At 35.3% G+C, this 13141-nt stretch overlaps 1 protein-coding gene across 1 annotated transcript in view; it reads right to left on the bottom strand.

Annotated features, from left to right (window-relative positions):
• LOC130606014 (CUB and sushi domain-containing protein 1) overlaps nt 1-13141 on the bottom strand; it is a gene marked incomplete at its 5' end in the record, with an annotated part of 426016 nt that overhangs the window by 62248 nt on the left and 350627 nt on the right. The window contains 2 exons of the mRNA XM_057421927.1: nt 538-732; nt 11267-11452. Of these exons, the coding sequence (XP_057277910.1) occupies nt 538-732; nt 11267-11452 (381 nt within the window). The remainder of the gene's footprint in view (nt 1-537; nt 733-11266; nt 11453-13141) is intronic.

The following is a 13141-nucleotide window of genomic DNA, read 5'->3' as shown; positions in this document are numbered from 1 at the left end:
AAAAGAAAAGAAATCAACTCTTTCAGGATGAGACACTCCACTTGAATAGCTCACTGAAGCTACGTACTACTCAGAAAATTTGAGCTCCTAGAGTTTTGTTTTCAGTTCTGCTTAGTATGCTAGGCCTGTCAGTTGCCTATTTTCCTTCAGATACAGGGATCTTCTGTGATGCCCTGGAACTGAAATAGAGTACCTATTTAAGTACTACTCTAATGTAGGAAAAGTTCCTGCTTTAAGGGCAGCACAACTAGCTGCTGTGCCAAATATTCACCCCAACCAAAGCAAATAACACACTGGAAAAAGAAGAAACAAAGTTTGGGGGCATGTGGATTCATTAAGACTTCATACTTCTTGTAAGAAATATGTTGTATTTTACACATAAAGAGTTTGAATCAATTAATTTCAACAAGTTAATGAAAATTTGCTTACAAGTAGGACACTGATGGCAGAATATTGCTTAAAAAGCTTTGATATTTATAAAATAAAATATATGCATTAAGAAGCACAGGATATTCTGTAAACAAGTATGTTTCTTACCCTTACAGCTTGGCCTTTCATTGCCTACACTCCAGGTTCCATTAGTCCTACACTGTATGAGTCTTCGGCCCAATAAATAATATCCAGGACTGCAGCTGAGCATGACTTGAGCTCCATACTCATTCAGTGACCCATAAATCAGTCTCCAGACAACATGTTCTGAGACCAGAGTCTCTATGCTGGGGCAAGTTACAGCTGTGAAGAAAAGACAAATATTAGCATTCTACTCCCAAGTTTATTCATAGATGTATGTCTTGCCTTACTGGTAGAAGTTTTGCAATATATAATTGACCATACCATATGCATTCTTAAAATACAAGTTCCAGGAAAAATAATGAACATCATACAATGAGCATTACAAATCGAGAAGCAGTTGGTAGCTTATTTTAATTTAGTGAAACGCAGCAGAAAATGACACAGAGTTATGTTATCTAATGCAATTTACTTAAAATTTTCAGAGACAAAACACATCACAGACCTACAGATAATGTAAGAGGAAAAGCAAATAATGCTGTACCATTTTTGCAAAGGCTCATATGATGCTTTATTTTCTAATCCATGACACTTTAGAATAGCTCTAACAAGCTTTAACAGGCTGACATAAAAGCTGCTAATACACTTTAAAATACTAATTATTATAAAGATTAGTAATGGTATATTGTGGATATTCAGGAAAATTATTATATTACAGTTTAGAATATCTGATGCAAAAACATAAAGATGCCAGTAGACAAGATCTTTAGTTTATATTTTTCACAAGGCTTACCACATACAGTATTTTGAAATATTTTTCAGTTTCAATCTGATACAATGCAATTCAAGGTAATATGCACAAACTATTTACAGCATTCACAATGACATGAATTCTTGATGTGCCTATGTCTCTGTAAAGATTCGACTAGTTTTATAAAAATATTTATGATTATTAAAAATATCTTTATTTGGTTTCTTATTCCATATTTGTAGTTCAGAATTTCCCTGCTATAGAAGAAGTCGGAATGAGTTAGTGTCTGCTTATATCCCAAGAATACTTTAGAAGAAACTACTGCCCCAGCAACACTTACAAAAGCTATATTTTCCAAAGAAACACAAACAAACAGGTAAGAGGAATTTAGTTTCTCATTTGTTTTCCTTATATTTTGCTAAAAAGAGGCGATACATTTTGTAAATATTTGGTATACTTAGGAATCATTACCTCTGATATTTTGTACAATATACTAATATAACTACACTATTTAGTGTAAGTCAAAAGCTATTAGGAGAAAGTGTGTAAAAACCTCAAACTATAATGAAGAAATGAGAAGAGTCTGATTCTCATTTATCTTATATTGTGGTTTAGTGCTTAAACCACAAAACCTTATAATAAATTTACACCATTCTACTACAGAAAGGATGAATAAGTTGATGAAAAAAGTTACATGATCTGCAGGATTTATGCTGTCTGAGAGGTATAAAGTGATTTTATCACAAGTATGAATGTGTGATTAAAGAGACTATTTCAGACACTGAATTACAGGGAAAATGATAGAAGCAAAAATCCTGTTAAACTTTAGATATCCACCACTTTTCAGAATACCCTTGATAATACTAGAATTATACATCTACCTTTTCCAACAGTTATCTTAATCATGGTAAATTCTAGCATACAGGAAACACAGAACTGGCACCACACAATGTACCTGTGAAGATGTACAAGAATTTATGAAGGGAAAATCATCTGAAGAACTTCAAAAGCCAGATATAAGGTTATATTGAGTTGAATTTGTAGATTATTTTCTTAGATTTTTTTTCAGTATATCTTAGGAAGGACTGCCAACATATAGTCACTCTGAAACATAACAGTTCTTCACTTTGGCCTTTATAAGAATATTCTGACTAGTGATGAACAGTTTCCCAGGTTAAAGGAGTACTCCCTACTCCTTAATATAATTTAATTTGACACTGATATTAAATTGTGCTTCACAGCTACTCAAATATTACAAATTATTAACCAAGAAACAGTTTTTCTCATATTTGTTGTTAAATAGAAGAAGCATATCAAAGTGCTTCAATTTATACCTTGCAGTGAAATTAATATAGGCCTGTAAGAAAACACAAAATGTTCTCAATACCCCTAAATGTAATGTTTTTATCACTTCTACTTTCAAGCAATATTTTAACTGATTCTTTCAAAGATGAAAGCAAGCTTCTTACTTGGTTTAAAAGTAAAACTTTTAGTCTTAACCATAGGGGAGAACTTCAGACACTTGGAGATACAAGGCTCAGCTATTTCAGGCTATGCAAATAACCACTCTCCATACTGAGGTTAGTAAATAATTTCTTCTTTCTTTAGCTATAAATATACTTAGAATCTTGTTGCAAGTACACTTTACAAACAACTGTCGGATTCTGATACATGATTGTGCAATTTGTAATTGAAGATGTTACTGAGTACAGGATATACTTCCAGACGGCATTGATGTAATCAACTAAAACTGTTGCTTGAAAAATTTTAATTTTACAGAGACTGATTATTTTCCCCATCCTTCAAGAAACAACAGCAACAAAAAAACGTATTAACAGATGCTTGATTTTGTGCACATGGTTTATGAATGAGTGCATCAATTTGCTTCTCTCAGTCTCTCTCTTGCAAACTATGGGTTGGGCACTATTTAAATTGCCATTTACATGAAACTCTGTAAGGGATGATCTCAGTATCTCACAGATGGGAACATGTTCTCTCTTTTCTCCAGGTACTTTGATACAGAAACGTATGAAAAATATTGCTTTACAAAAAAACCCCACAGGTTTCTGACCATAGGTCAGTAAACATAATTGTAATTTGAAATTGTGATTAAGATTACCTATTTTAATGACATGACAATCTCCATATACGGATAATTCTGAATAGACCCAAAAGCAGGGAATTCATAATGAGATATACCTACCATAAAAAAAAAGACAAAAAATTAGTTGCTCTATGAGCCCAAGTATATTTGCTACTCAAGACTTGGGCAAAAAGTCACTAAGCAAAATGTTTACTACACAAATATTGGCAATAACCAAAAAAATAAAACAAGAAATGTTCAACTACATCAACTAAAATCTAACAAGAATTTGTGCAGTAATGTGCTCAGCTTTTAAACTCTTAACAATGATTAATTCTTTGCAATTTTGTTATCCTATTTAATTGCTTTTCCGGTCAACAAACACACTGCACTATCAATATACAGATTTACAGATTAGCGGAATCATTAGGGTTGGAAGGAACCTCTGAGGATCATCTAGTCCAAACCCCTGCCAAGGTAAGGCCACCCAGCGCAGGCTACACAGTAACACATCCAGACGGGTTTTGAGTATCTCCAGAGGGAGATGCCACGACTTCCCTGGGCAGCGTGTTCCAGTGCTCTGCCATCCTCAAAATGAAGAAGTTCTTCCTCATGTTGAGGGTGTTTCAGTCTATGGCCATTGCCCCTTGTCCTGTCACTAGGCACCACTGAAAGGAGTCTAGCACCATCCTCCAGGCACTCACCCTTGAGATATTTTTATCCATTAATGAGATTCCCTCTCAGCCTTTTCTAGATTAAACAGGCCCTGCTCCCACAGTCCCTCATAAAAGAGATGCTCCAAACCCCTGATCACCCTTGTGGCCTCTCTACTGGACCCTCTCAAGCAGCTCCCTGTCTTTTACTGAAAGAGCCCAGTGCTCCAGATGTGGTCTCGCTACAGAGGGGCAGGATCACCTTCCTTGAGCTGCTGGTCACACTCCTCCTGATGCACCCCAGGATACTACTGGCCTCCTGGCCACAAGGGCACACGGCTGCCTCATAGTCAGCTTATTATCCACCAATACTCCAACGTCCTTCTCAGCTGAACTGCTCTCTAGTAGGTCAGCTCCCAACCTGCACTGGTACTTGGGGTTCTTCCTCCCCAGGTGCAGCACCCTACACTTGCCCCTGTTGAACCTCATTAGGTTTCTCTCCACCCAGTTCTCCAACCTATCAAGGTGTTCTGCTGACAGGCAGAGTATGCCACAAAATCATTAATGCTAGTGGTATAATATGCAGTTTATTAAACTGCACACTAAAGGAAATAAGCTCATTAAAGCAAACAATCACACTAACGTGAATCAGGTATATATCTCTCCATATATAGTAAATAAGCACAAGAAAGCAAATAACATATATATAAGTACAGAGAAAAATTAGCAATGCATCAAATCATTACTGCATAGAGAGAACAGAGATCAAAAAGAAATACATCACCAATTACCTTTGAATCATCATCCACGCCCACACTTCAAGCTGGGAAGCCCCATAGCAGCCAATGCCAGGAGTCTCAGATAATTAGGAAAATTCCCATGCACTGTGTCCACTCACAGGTGAGGCTTTGGATTTGGCCACAAGAGGGTCCTGTATTTATACCCTTAGGAAAACAGCCAGCTTTATGGGACATCTGTGTTTACTTGCGGGGCCATGCAGTTTCTCATGAACTGACTGTTGTCCACACCAAGAGCATTGGCCGGGAGCTCTAGTATGACCAAGTATGAAGGTCGTAGAAGAGCTGCACACCTACGCTTTCCTGCCTCTTTCTGACAAACAGTCACCATGAATATATATACTCTACCAAATACATGGTGACAAAAACATACTTTGTTATGTCTCTCAGTCATGAGAACGAAACAACTCTCAGCTAGGTTCCCATCCATTACACAAGGTTGCACTGAATGACAGCACAGCCTTCAGGGGTATCGGTACTCTCCCCCCCACTTCATATCATCAGCAAACTTGATAAGGGTTCATTCTATCCTTTTCTCCAGGTTGCCGATAAAACAGGCTGAATTCCTAGAGTCTCAATACCAGAAGACTGACTCTACCCTCATATTGAGTTGTCCTTCTGTCTACAAGCCTTTGCTTATCTTTTTGTATTGTTTAATAAGCAAAATGTACATCTTACGCTATTCCAGGAATATCTTAAATATTGTGACTCTGAATGTAATTCTTGTTTCCAGGGAGAAAAAAGACAAATGCAACATATATGATGGAAAAATATCTCAATTACAGGAACTTGCTAAACTTAATTGGAAGTGTAATGCCATCTGATACTTAGTTGCCATTTTCAGCAGGTAGTTAAACAGCCATAAGGAAAGGGAAAGAGCATTTTTCTCTTACTTCTTTGTTGAATTTATAAAACAATAATGAGAACTATATTGTTCAAATATACCCTTTTGACTAAATTCATTATTAGTTTAAAAAAAAGGAAGATTAAGGTCAAGTTGTATATTATGCTTGAGAGACTAGTGTGGTTTAAATTCCTAAGTATTAGGAAAATAAGAAGACAGTAGGAAACCAAATAATCCCATACACCGCAGAATGAAGGAACAAAATAGGATCACCTTAGCAAGTTGGTAGCTTCAGTATGCTAGTAGAAAACAGAAAAAAAAAGCTACAAACGAAACCAAAACTACAGAATAGCAAAAAAAAAAAGTGCTTTTTTGTCATTCAATATATTTAAGATTTATTAAAGAAAACATTAGGAGAATTATTTGGTACAGTGTTCTAAATATACTAGCAAATAAAAACCCCAGCAGTTGCACAATATCTATGATGAGCTGGTGCTGAATCTTTGCCTTATTATATTGACAAATTCCTTTTCGCATTTGTAATATGACTGAGGCTTTCTTCCAGAACTACTTACAATTCATAGTTCTATAACTAGTCATTGTACAGGCATATTGAAAACTATTAAAAATCTTATAAGATTTCTAACTATTTTCCAATCAGTGTCTGAACCATCACAGTTACAGCTCAGCACGCCAGAGCTTCTGAAGATATCTACAATAAAACCTGCAATATGTGTATTTTGCAAAGGTAACATTAGCTGCTCTTTAAAATGTTTGATATCAGAGAAATTACATAACCCAATGAAGGAACCAATTTAAATCTCTGAACAAGTACATTAAAGGTGCAATGGGAAACAGCAATAGTTATGCCATTATTGGGACCATCCCAGACAACTAAAATCTTACAAAAATTAATTAACCACAAACTCAATTTCCCAGGTTATGCACCCATTTACTTCTATAAAAAGAAAAGCAAGTGAGAATTGAGGCTAAAAGTTATCGTATTTCAGCAGTATTTTTGTTAATATACATATGTTGGTGCAGGTCTCAGCACGAACACATATGGAGTATGACCTATATGGGCACATTGTAGATGTACTTATATGGAAATATAGTATAATATTGTATACATTCCTACTCTTGGTTCACAAAATATGTTACTTGGTTTTAGAGAACCAGTAGGCTACCTTGGCATAATCAGAGAAATAAAAAAAAAAGCCACTGTGATCTTGCAACACACTCAGTCTCCTGATCTCAGGAAGAGAAACATGGACATAAATCATAACATTTGCTGTCATTGTGTTTTTTTACCCTCTCACAAAATAGTTTAAATTAGTTCCTTAGATCTGGTCAAAAAGCACAGACAGTGCATGCAACTGGAAGTTCTGCTTTCATTAACCAGATCCTACTTTAATACTCTTTTCTGTATATTTCTTAAAGCAGCCTTAGGCATGCAAATTTCCTATGGAATAAAAAAGGTTATATTTCCATTAATTTAAAGTGGTCAAGTGTCTGTACATCTTTTTTTACTACATGTCTATCAAATTTCTAAAACTAAGCATTATTCATAATTATAATATTAAGAATTTGCATTAGATATTTTCTAGCATGAAAACACACCTGTATTAAAGGAATGTTTCCTGCTGGTCCAGAGAACATTTTGCTCTGCTTTGTCATAAAAGTGATGCTTTACTCATAAAAAATGATGTGCTAACATTCACCCAGTACTTCTAAAAGTATCATACATACTTAAACTCTCCTTGGTGCAAACACTGGGACTGTACAGCATCTCAAACTAGCAAGAAATCAAAAACCCTAAGAAAATATATTTAGTGACTCCCCAAAAGAGAATTATTCTTGTCATCTTCAGCATATGAAGTGTAGATAGTACAAATCACAAGGATGTTCACGCAAAAATGTACTACTTCTGTTCTCATTTCTATCAGTTTTGAAATGTTTTACCCAAAGCAAAAAACCCTGTACTAGGTGAAAAAAGTGAAATCGCTTCTAGAACACTGAAAAACATATATTTCCAAATTGGAGGAATTTCACAGGAAAAGGAGAAAGACACACAGGTAAACAATAACATGGTGAAAATTATTTAACAATATAAATAAAAAATGCAAAAACCAAAAGAAGTGTCTCTTATGAAGCTTAACCATACCAAGTGCAAGGTCCTACACCTGCATCAGAGCAATCCCAGGCACAGCTACAGGTTGGGCAGAGAAGAGATTCAGAGCAGCCCTGCAGAGAAGGACGTGGGGGTGTTGGTCGATGAAAAGCTTAACAGGAGTGGGCAGTGTGTCCTCGCAGCCCAGAAAGCCAACTATCCTGGGCTGCATCAAAACAAGCGTGACCAGCAGGTCGAAGGAGGTGATCCTGCCCCTCTACTCTGCTCTTGTGAGACCTCACTTGGAGTACTCTGCACAGTTCTGGTATCCTCAACATAAAAAAGAGCATAGAACTGTTAGAGCGAGTCCAGAGGAGGGCCACGAGGATGATCAGGGGACTGGAGCACCTCCCGTATGAAGACAGGCTGAGGAAGTTGGGGCTGCTCAGCCTGGAGAAAGAGAAGGCTGTGTGGAGACCTCATAGCAGCCTTCCAGTATCTGAAGGAGCTCTATAGGGATGCTGGGGAGGGACTTATTAGGGACTGTAGTGATAGGACAAGCGGTAATGAGTTAAACAGGGGAAGTTTAGATGAGATATAAGGAGGAAGTATTTTACTGTAAGGATGGTGAGGCACTGGAATGGGTTACCCAGGGAAGTTGTGAATGCTCCATCCCTGGAGGTGTTCAAGGCCAGGCTGGACAGAGCCTTGGGTGACATGGTTTAGTGTGAGGTGTTCCTGCCCATGGTGGGGGGGGGAGGTGTTGGAACTAGATGATCTTAAGGTGCTTTCCAACCCTAACTATTCTGTGATTATATGATTCTATGAATGGATTGACCCTCACCAACACTTCTAAATATTTTTGTTTCTTTACAGTATAGTTACAGATACTATCCTGAGCATGAATCTCTCCATTAAGTAAATAAGTTGGATATCCAAGTTCACCTCTCGATTGAATTTAGGGACAGCACATCTAAATTTTGCATTGACAGCTAAGTACTTTTCTATTTCCACCTTCCAGCCTCTGTTTTGGAAGATCTTACTTCTCTGCACTTGAACATTCTGAAGAAAGCAGGTCACTAATAATAGGAAAAATAATTTTCAATAATTAGCCATAAAATGTAATAATTGTGCTATAATGGTGGAATTTCATACAATAAGAGCAAGACATTATACCATACAAAGGAGAGGAAGGAAATTTCATTTCTGTTCTTTTCCTTTTTTAGCTTGTCATTGCAAGAACCAGCATCTGTATTTCCATAATAGCAGAAAATATTAAAATTCACATTGTATCTGATGAAATTGAATTGACAAAAAAATTCCCGAAAGACTGTTCTTTTTTTTTTTCTTTTTTAATCTTGGAAAGATGAAAACTTACGACTTTACAGGTATGTAAAAATGCTGATGATATGTAAAAGAGTGTTTCTCAGATAACTATAGTTACATCTTAAAATCCTAAATCTGTTGTTATGCTTGTACATCCTTTCTTTTAAATCATTATCTGAATGATGTCAGTTGGTGTAAAAGGTCGCAGACATGGTTTATATGGCATACAGTAAGGAAGGAATCATGCAAACACCAGTACTCATCTATAGTTAAAGTTGTTTGATTATTCAGATTACTTGGATATATCTACACCTTTTGGAAGGGATGTTTTCCGGAAGTGCGCATCACAGTCACTTCTCTGACCACCAGTAATGTACTAATTTACAGGTTTTAGCAGAAAGTTTTTGTATACTGTCCTGTATTCATATGTAATGTTACAACCACATAGTCACTGTAAAGTAAGTACTGGCCTGGTTTAAAGTATTGCCTGATAAAGGCTTTCAATAGCAATACGGATAGATATCTCTAGTTCCCTTCCCCTTGCGCTAGAGATCTCTATGTAGCATAACTGAAGCATGTTGCTTTGTCATTCAGTTAAGATGTCTTAATAGGAATCTGTTGATTGGTATTTCATGCAATTAAATTCAATAGCTCAATGTCTATGATTCATCTGTATCTTGCTGTATGACCAACACAGATCGTTTCTCATGATTCAAATCTGATCTAAATACTTTTAATGAGAAGAAAGAAATTTAAACATCTGCTTCAGGAGTTATTATCAGAGATAACTTGCAAAAGAAACTGCACAGATTTCAACCTTTATTTTAATATACCTCGGGATAAAACGGACTCATTTATTTACCATTTACCTTTCTGTGCTGTGTTTGCTGCTCATCAAGTCTGAGATGTTTATATCTTTGGAAACTATATACATTTATCCTTACAGCAGGTTGTTGTGCAGATTATCTAAGCTTTTCTGTACTTTGCAAGTAAGAAACCTTGGGTAATGCATTCCTGCCTCTGAACAGCAACACGTTTTGAAAATATTGGCTTTAATATTGTCAAGTAGATTACTAGCATTTTAATTTCGCACTTCTGGCTTTAGAAGTAATGGCATTCTTTTTCGAAATGAATACACTTTTAGAAAAGAAAAAATAAGAGAAAAAATTATATGTATTTTGTAAGGCTATTATAAATGTTAAACAAATCCTTTTAATTTTGAAAGTTGCGCTTTGTTTAACTGGGTAGTCACTCTCTAACTAAGTTTGATCATTTCAGTAACACAAGTTTTGTTGGGTTTTTTTTTGCACTGAAGATACAATGTCATTTATTCAGTATTTTTAATGCCCATTTAGTTTAACTGGCATCTTCCCTCCAAAAAATATCTGTTGATACTTTTTTCTGATTAGCCATTCAAGTTATGTTTTCTGTAGCTTGTCCATTTTTTTTTTTCCTGAGAGAATGAAGTGCAGCTCAATACACTGGAGCACTGCCTTCCCTTGGCACATGGCTCTGAATTCAGAGCATGTCTGTGTGATCACTGCTGTTTTTGAATAATCTTTCTTATGTACTCTGTGGAACTGCTCTGTACAGTTTTAGGCACTGTCCTTCAACAAAGGTGTACACCAACTGGAGATAGTCCAGAGGATAATAATGAGACTCACTGGTCCAGAAAGTATGAAGAAAAGAGTGACAGTGAATCACAGTAAGACAGCCATCTCTACAGAAAAGGTGACTGAGTGTATTGGGTGCAGGAGTCAAGGTGTTGGTGGGGGGAGTGCAGGGGTGGCCTCAGTGAGAAAAGGCTTGGGCTGCTGGACTCCTATCCAGGTTAATTATCTACACTAGCAGTATTTTAAGAAATAGCTTTTGCTTTTATTTAGAAGCTATATTAAAATAAATTGGTGCTTGGAAACATTACTGTGAAAATGGAGAAGCACATTAATCATAAGAAGAAAATAGACATGAAACTGAATTATCTAATAATTTTAATTCAGTTTTTTTGAAGAATATAAACAAGGTTTGTTGTTTTGTTTTTTTTTCTATTAAACAAATGCATAGGCTTCTGCTTTACTTAATGATTATATTTTCCTGATGGCAAGTTCAGGGCATATATACACAGAAAACCTAAACATCACTAGCAGATGAGAAAGTTCAAGGGAAATATGCTTGAGAAATACATGCCCACTTACATCTGCAAACAGGTGGCCTCCCTTTGTTGCTCCATGATCCATCTTCTTGACACACTGCAGTTGCTTGTTGACTAGATTCTAGCTTGAAGCCCTCATTACATTCATATATCAATCTACTGCCCAAAGTGAATTCATTACCTATAACTGAACCATTGCCAGGGGAGTCAGGAATGCCGCAAGATACAGCTGAAATGAAAGAAAAGAAAAAGATAAAGAATTGCCATTTCTTCATGTATTTTTTATTAATATTATCCCACTGAAATAAGAAACAGATCAGTAATTTTGACTTATCTTGTTCATAACAACTGAAATTAATTTTCCATAGCATTTACAACATTTTCAAATGTAACAGTATTTAAAACACTGATAAACACTTTGAAGTGCATCTGACATAGACAACACTTTGTAAATCATTATATTGTTTAATACAGCCACTGTAGAGACAGAAATTTCTACGCAAGATAACAGCAATTAGGATTCCCTAGCTTATTTGCTAGAGGAAAAATTCAAGAAAGTGTCCAAAGTTATTTGGTTCAAGAAACAATGAACTGGAAAAATTCTTAAATGCTTTCTAATAGTCTGTTTCCATTCTCTCCGGGTTTCTTTCATTCCTGTACTACTATAAAAAAACCCTCTGTATGTGTTTGATGTATAATTACAAAACAGTGTTATTTAAGAATTCAATGTAACATTTTTTGCCTGATGATAAAAACACCTAAATGACTAGTCAGGGAAAAGTTCCACTGATGTTGAGGACATTATTCAGATATCTAAACACTTGTTTACTTACTTGACTAATTCACTTCAGAATGCTAAATATTATGTGAATTCAGGCTTATTCATTTTCCACATCATGAAGGAAATTACTACTGAATTATTTTCACTTTTTCTTTTTTCTCCTTCAGAATTTATCTCCAGACAAGCAGTTATTCTTTCAAGATCATAAAATTTAATTTGTTGTCAATTTAGTGAAGTTTGAGTGGCATCTAGGTTTTTATTTTTTATTATTTCTTCTGCCAGAGCTTAGTACAGTTAATTTTAAAGTATCTCATAATATACAATTTTACAGTAGAGTACAATCACAAAATATCTATTTCAGTCACTTTTAGGAGAGAACTTCAAGGCAGGATTAGCTTCTGCCATCTCACTTCTCAGTTCCCCTGTTTTTGATAATAAAAAAAAGACAAGTCTTCAGAATACTTTAAAAAAAAAATAAATATTTTAATGCTGTTTTATTTTAAAATAATTATTTATACAGTTACTAACTCTAGGTACTTAAGTCAGTAATGTTGGCAAAGATTTTATATTTGCCCCATAGCACTTCTGAAGGAAAAGTCATAGTATCGTTTTCTTTGAAAGGATATTATTTTCTTCAAAATGGCAACTTGGAGTGAAGAACCCATCACATTTTTACAGTTAATATATATTTAGAAGTTTGCATACAGAATCACTAGATGCTTTGAGTTTGGCATCCAGTTTATCATTTTACTGTAAATACACTGAATAGAACACAGCTTTGAAGTTTTCATTTCTAAATATTTACCACTAAGAAGTGGAGTTTTGAAAATTAAAATGTCTTTTCCATATATACAGTAAATTTTAAGGAGCAATTCATTTTAGCAATTAAAAAGTCCCTTGGATATTTGTTCCTTTCCCCTCGACACTGTGAAGATTTGTTATTTAAATAAAGTCAATAGATTTCAAAAGAAGAAATGACAGCCTTTGTCTGAAATCTGTTAAAAAGAGGTTAAAATAAAGATTAAAAAAAAAATCCAATTTTTATTACCATTCACTCAATTCAATGTATATGATTAATTTAAAAACACATCATTATGGTACCATAAACACAACTCTCAAATTTGTTTTCAATATTAC

This window comes from Pezoporus wallicus, unplaced genomic scaffold (assembly GCF_028554395.1).
Source record: "Pezoporus wallicus isolate ANWC-B61680 ecotype Strahan unplaced genomic scaffold, APGP_CSIRO_Pwel_v1 contig_6672, whole genome shotgun sequence".
Taxonomy (NCBI): Eukaryota; Metazoa; Chordata; class Aves; order Psittaciformes; family Psittacidae; genus Pezoporus; species Pezoporus wallicus.
Note: the sequence above shows the minus strand (reverse complement) of the source record. Positions and strands in the feature narration are given on the sequence as shown.